The following is a 6,232-nucleotide window of genomic DNA, read 5'->3' on the forward strand; positions in this document are numbered from 1 at the left end:
CTGAGTTACAAACACGATCGACAGAAAGAAAAATCAACACTTTGTCTTGCAGGTTCATAAGACAGTTGTTGCCAGCAAATTGTTTTAAAGTTGCTTTTATAAGCAAAAGTGGTAAAATCAAAATTCAGTTTGCTTTTGTAAATAAAATGCCAATTAGATAGCAGACATACTGTGAAAAACTCAAGTTTTGGAACTCCTGTTTGTTTGCTCCTGTATTTTTGGACCCAGTGCCAGCATTAAGCAGTCTCATTATCAGAAAGATTTTACCTTGCAGATGAAAATAACTATGACCTTTAGGATTCACAAATTCTATTTATGAAAATGTAGAGCATTAGCAAGTTTCCATTTTGACTCTTGCCAATTTGTTGACACAGAAGCTTTCAAAAACGTTGTAAGTAATACTGACATCTCCTGATCTGTTGTAGGGCCACAGAAGAATGGTGTGCTGCTCCGCCTGGAGTGAAGATCATCCAATATGTAACCTCTTCACCTGTGGATTTGATCGTCAGGCTATTGGCTGGAACATCAATATCCCTGCTTTGTTACAAGAAAAGTGAAATGCTGGAAGAATTTTTGCATTTTATGTTGCCGTGGACTGCTGTACTGCTGTACTTCTGCAGACTTCTCTGAATACCAGTCTGCTATTGGTCTAAAAGCTCTTCCTTAAATGGAGACTTCAGCAGATGTTGTTCTTGTTACCACATTGTGCACAGTTTGCATGAGTTGTACAGAAAATGTGATTTTTCTTTTTTAAATTAGTTTGTCCTGTGTATGAACTTTTATATTTTGGCATCCACTGGTCAATATGTTCACTGTTGCATAGAGCACATAAGTGTTCATAAGTTATTTAGCATTTGATAGATAAACAGTAGGGCATTACATTTGTGACATAAATGTGAAACTGATGTAGTTAATGTAGAGAGTGTATAGCAGTCTGTTACATTTTTCCATGATCTACATATCTGCCTTGTGTTAAAAAGAATCTGCAGGGCTAAAAGTTTGAAATGAAGTGTGAATTTCACTAGTTGTATGATTGTAAACATTTTCCTGTTTGCATCTAATTGGAACAGTTATTTTTAGTGCTGCAGTATAGTGCTACTTCAACTCCATTTTCAGTCCAGTTATGGGAGAAATAGTAGACTTGAGAAGGAAAATGTAAACAACTTGTAGTGATTATAGACTGCAAGGTGTATTCTGAAAGCTTTTTGTACTTTTTCTTTGGAAAAAAGAAAATGTTCATTCTGCCCTTATATAAAGTGATTCTAAAAATCTCATGGCATTTCACACTAGCAAAAATCCAGAATATTATGATCCAGTCAAGCAAATTTTGAAGCACTTTAGTTTATAGCTATTGTTATAAACCATTTATGAAAGTTTGACTTTACCAGTGAATGTGAGCTGACCTTTGTAAGAAGGATTGCTTCTTTTTGGTGATCTGCCCAGAAAGGATATAATTTTATCTTTTTTTGTCTTTTTTTTCCTATACCTACAATGAGTATACTTTAAATGCATTTTTTTTTTTTTTTTTTTTTTTTTTTTTTTCTTTTGAGCCAGCAATACAAAGTAAATTAGTACTACCTCAAAAGTGAATGTTGGTCAAGATACGCTGAATCTCTCTGTAGTCTGGAAAAAGCACTTTTGATCTCTGGCTGAAGTACTGTTTACTTACATGAGAGGAAAGACAATCATACTTAATGTGATCCTTAACATAATTAACACTTAAGGCTAATGGAGCAACATGATAAGTAAACATCATCTGTTACCTTTGTGTTCTCAGCTGTGGCAAGGGGCTGTTGCAGTCCTTATACTGTCATACACGGGATAATTAATGTAGACCTCCCTTCTTTCTCCCCACTGATCTTACTGTGCTTTTGCTCCGCACTGTGCCCGGCCTTATTTGCACTGGCAGTGCGGTGTTATACCACAACTGCTGCTTATTTATGTAAGTGCAAATGGCAGCTGACATCTTCAAAAGAATAGGAAGGCTGCTTCAGTCAGACACTTCTTTTTAGCTAGAGGGAGATCCTGCCCCTAACTGTTTGACATATCACACTGGAAGATGAAGGGTGAGGGTAAGCTAAGAGTGTGCTGTTACAGTGGGAAAGTTTATGCTGGGCTGCCATTAGATAAGTAATTGGAACTTTTTATCTCATTCTTTGGAATATGTGAAGCTGTAACTGTGCTCGTGTCCTCTACAACACGGTTCAGGGCTGATGTATTAATTGGGTTCCTTGTTGGCTGATGTGTAAAAGCGTTGCAGTGCGATGGGATGGGATTGAATAGTTGCAGGGAAACTAGAGTCCTAGAATTGGAAGATCAAGGTATGTAATGGAAAATGAGTCTAATATCTTTATAGTATGAGCCATCATAGTAGCTTCATCTTGAATTCCATAGTGTATTTTTCTGTTTTTTTTCTTGAGGTAGAAGTTATATACAGAACTGTACTGAAGCAGTCTTAAAATACCAGAACTAGTGAAGTTGAGGAAAGTGGCTGCAGAGCTTTAAGTCTCCTGATAAAAAGGGTTAAAGCTGGTGTCAGCATTTATTTTCACTTATTTTTTTTCTGGATTTTTAAAGCCATTTGATGTTGACAGATTTTATTCTTTAAGGAAAAAGGCTCACATTTTCTTTCAGTTGAGAGAGAAGTTTCTCTCCAGCCAGCACAAGCAGTTTCTGTAGCAGAGCTTGCGTGTAACATCTTGAGCGATGGCCTGACCGTCAGTTATGTGAGGCGAGGGAGAAAAGGTCACTGCTTTTGGTCCTGCTAGCCTGAATCGACTGCTTAAATGTCTCCAGTATACAGATGTAATACAGGACCACGAGACTCTATGTGGTTTGATAATCATTGCTGCAAACTTTTTATATCACCAGAGGAACAGACCTCTGGCACCAGAATGGGACAATTATATGCGTTCATTTTTGAAGAAATATCAAACAAGGTGCTACAGCCACGTTCTTATGAGCAGGCGAATACTCAACTAGATATGAACTATCTCTTCGCTTAATTTTATATACTGTACTGAAGATTAAACCCCAGTTTCCACTTTCCTTGAAGCAAATCACACATGAGCAGTGGTACTGAACAGTACTGCGCTGATTAAACACATGAGAAACATTTAATAGGTTTGGATATTCTAGAGAGAGCTTTTTCAGCATTGAACAATGTCCAACATTTCATAAAATGGAGAAGAGTTGCAGTTACAGTTTCAGTATTGTGCAGAATATTCAGAACTTCACAGAATGTTCATCACTGGGCAAAATCAAGCTTTTGTCTTTCAAATAATGCACATCAGTTTTCACAAGTTTTGTGTACTTTTAAATCAGAAAGATCTGGAATGCAGCATCTTATTTCTTGCCTAAATCTGTGAAAACCATCTTTTTGGAAAAAGAACTTATATAAGTTATGTGGAACCACTTTTTCTTATTCTGCTAATTTGTTTATAGATGTAAAATCTTATTCTTCATTATGATTCAAAACAGCATTAAAACATTCAAATTTTTTTTTTTTGCAAGTTACTGTTCTTCTGTTTTGCATTAAGGTTAATATTAATATCTCATTAGTAGTCAAATGATTTTCCTATCCGTTTTCTGCTCTCTTACTCAAAAAGTTAATTATCAGTGCAATGATGAGTGCAGTTGAGGAAGAAGGCCAGGTGAGCCCCTGAAGTAGGACATGCACTTGGTCATGCTGACATAGGAAGGTGCTCAGTCTTGGTATTTGTACTGTTGTCTTTGGTTTTGTATGAGCTATTTTGTAAATACGTTTTGTTTTGCAGATTACTGAAGTCTCCGTGTGACTTTTCACAGTATTATATAAATCAATATTTTTAATGGTCTAAAAGCTGCTATCATTATTTCTGTAGGTTGAATATTGCTTGCTTGTTGCACCCATATCCTTTGAAACAGAGCTTTGCAGTGTTGAAAAGGGTTGTTGTTTCAGTGGGCCATGTCATCTGGTTCCAGGTGCTTGAGCAGTGTTGCCAGCCAGTACCCAAGTGCAGAACACATCTGAGTGTGCCACATTTTGAACCTTCAGATTTCTAGGCCTCTGGAAAATGACTTTTAGTGTTACTGATGACGATGAAATAAAAGACCAAAGTTACTAGGTGACAAAACTGACCTGGGGGCTGGATTGAGATAGAGTATTGCACTCTATTTATTTAAGTCACTTTTAATTGAGGGATTTAAATTGGAGCTTATGGCAACTGATTTGAACTTGTGATACTTTTATCTTCTCTTGTCTTAGGTAATATACATATGTCTCAGGTAATATTTTTACAAAGGCTATTTCTGTTCATTCTTTGGCTTGATGGGATTTGAAGGTGAGCATACACTGAAGCATAGATGTATTTCTTTTATAAATCTGTGAGTAAGTAGCATGCATAAATGAATGGTTTCAGTAGAATGTCTACTCTAACTTGAAGAGCTGCAGGAGAACTGCAGCTCTGTTCTTGACTGACACAGAATTTTTATTTAATGCTCCAATGAGACAGAAGTATATCCCTGAAAGCTTAATCAGCCTTGAGATATTTTAATTTTTAAGTAATAGTGTTACCTTTGCTAATTCTCACAGCTCATAATTTTGAGAAGTAATTGCAGGAGCTTACCCAGAAATCTGGTTTAATTCAAACTTTAACTCCTGGTCAAAATGTCCCAGTGACTTGGAGAGAGGCAGCATACTGGAGGAGGGCAGTTTTGCAAACATTCTGTGGTTGCTGCTCATCAGTGTCCATTTCTCAGCAGCAAAGAGGTGAGGCTGGTGAGTAGGAGTGCTACCTCACCTAAGTGCCTCAGTTAGCAGCTTTGGCTCTTCATACAGCTTTCTCAAGTTTTTAGGGTGGCTTAGTGCTATGTATGGAATTAGGAATTTAAGCATTCATACTTCTTCCTAAATAGGAACATTTAGGAAGGACATTCCTAAGTGTCCATGTATGAAAAGTTTTGTCTTGTAAGTAGAAAAGTTTTGTCTTGAAATATATTGAAAATGGAAACAGGTTTTCTAGCTATCAGATGCCTGTGGAATGACAGCAAAGCTAATTAATAAGGTGACCTGGTGCTTCTCAAGGTGTCGTTATCAGCTGCTGATGACTGCACAGTTCCACCTGCTTCCAGTGGAAAGAGAAGGGCAGGGACTGAGCTTGCTGGAAACACAGGCATCCAGAGCTTAGAATGGGTACTGCTAGATGTTAAAGATCTTTTCAGTGTTCATAACAATAGGTTGTTGTTTTCAATATCTTTGGTTTCAGGAAAAACTGAGTTATATAAAACACTATTTTAATTTCAGTTTTCTACTTCAAGTGTTTTAATGGTGCTGTGATTACTCGAGTAGCTGACGGATTGCAGTGCAGGGTCACAAATGTTACGTGCAAACAAGCTCTGTCCTACCAGCTTGAGGTATGACAGCATGATGTGTCTTGTTAGGAACCACTCTTGGAGTGGAAATCTCTTCCTATTTGCATGAACAATTGGTTTGGGGAAAAAAAAAAAAAGAAATGCTGTTCTATGTCACATGTTCCAAAGAAACATGTGGCTAGTTTACAAAGAAACGTTCTGCATTTTAAGCTTAAGCATGATTCCAGACCAAAATGAACACTTGCTTTAATTCTGTTTATCTCAATTTAATTTGAAGTGATAAGAATCTTTTCAACCAAGCCAAAATAGAGGCATTTCCATGGATAGATTGCATCAGGGAGTTACCGCTCTATTTCCAGTAATTACCTTTGTTCTGGGAAAGATGAAACCAGCTCTTCCTTCACATTCTTGCTTAGATGACAAAGTTTGAAACACTCCATTGCAAATCCAAGTGATTAAAAAGATCGTTCTTGGTTTTAAATTTCTGATTTCAGTTTTCCTCAATGGCTTTTAGACTAAATACACACCTAAGAATAGAGTCAGTCTTCAGGAAACATGGTGTTTTGTGCCTACATCAAAACTGTTAGCTGATTTCATCAAGGTCATGTTCTGAAATTGTACCTTTAGTATTAAATATTTTTAGTTACTACTTTTTTTCCCAAGTGTTTAATGTGGATAGAAACCTGATTTTTATTTTCCTGTTCTTTTTGAAACCTTATCTAAAACTTTGCAGCCTTGTGTGTCCAAAACCAAACCAGCATCTTTTGGTGGAACAACCTGTCCTCTGAAGCTGCAATTGCTGAATATGTACTAAGGAGAGTATCCCTAAACGTAAGGGAAAAGATCTGACAGTCTGACACACTGAACAACAACTGCTATA

General features: G+C 36.9%; 1 protein-coding gene across 2 annotated transcripts in view; it reads left to right on the forward strand.

The window, feature by feature from the left end:
- The window catches only part of WDR37 (WD repeat domain 37), a 37,192-nt gene extending 33,412 nt beyond the window's left edge, over positions 1-3,780 (forward strand). For both annotated transcript variants that reach the window (XM_052696095.1, XM_052696094.1), the window contains one exon: positions 426-3,780. In XM_052696095.1, coding sequence (XP_052552055.1) covers positions 426-557 — 132 coding nt within the window. In that variant the 3' untranslated portion in view covers positions 558-3,780. The remainder of the gene's footprint in view (positions 1-425) is intronic.
- Positions 3,781-6,232: the final 2,452 nt, after the last annotated feature.

Source organism: Tympanuchus pallidicinctus, unplaced genomic scaffold, assembly GCF_026119805.1.
Source record: "Tympanuchus pallidicinctus isolate F22 unplaced genomic scaffold, pur_lepc_1.0 scaffold3, whole genome shotgun sequence".
Classification (NCBI taxonomy): Eukaryota; Metazoa; Chordata; class Aves; order Galliformes; family Phasianidae; genus Tympanuchus; species Tympanuchus pallidicinctus.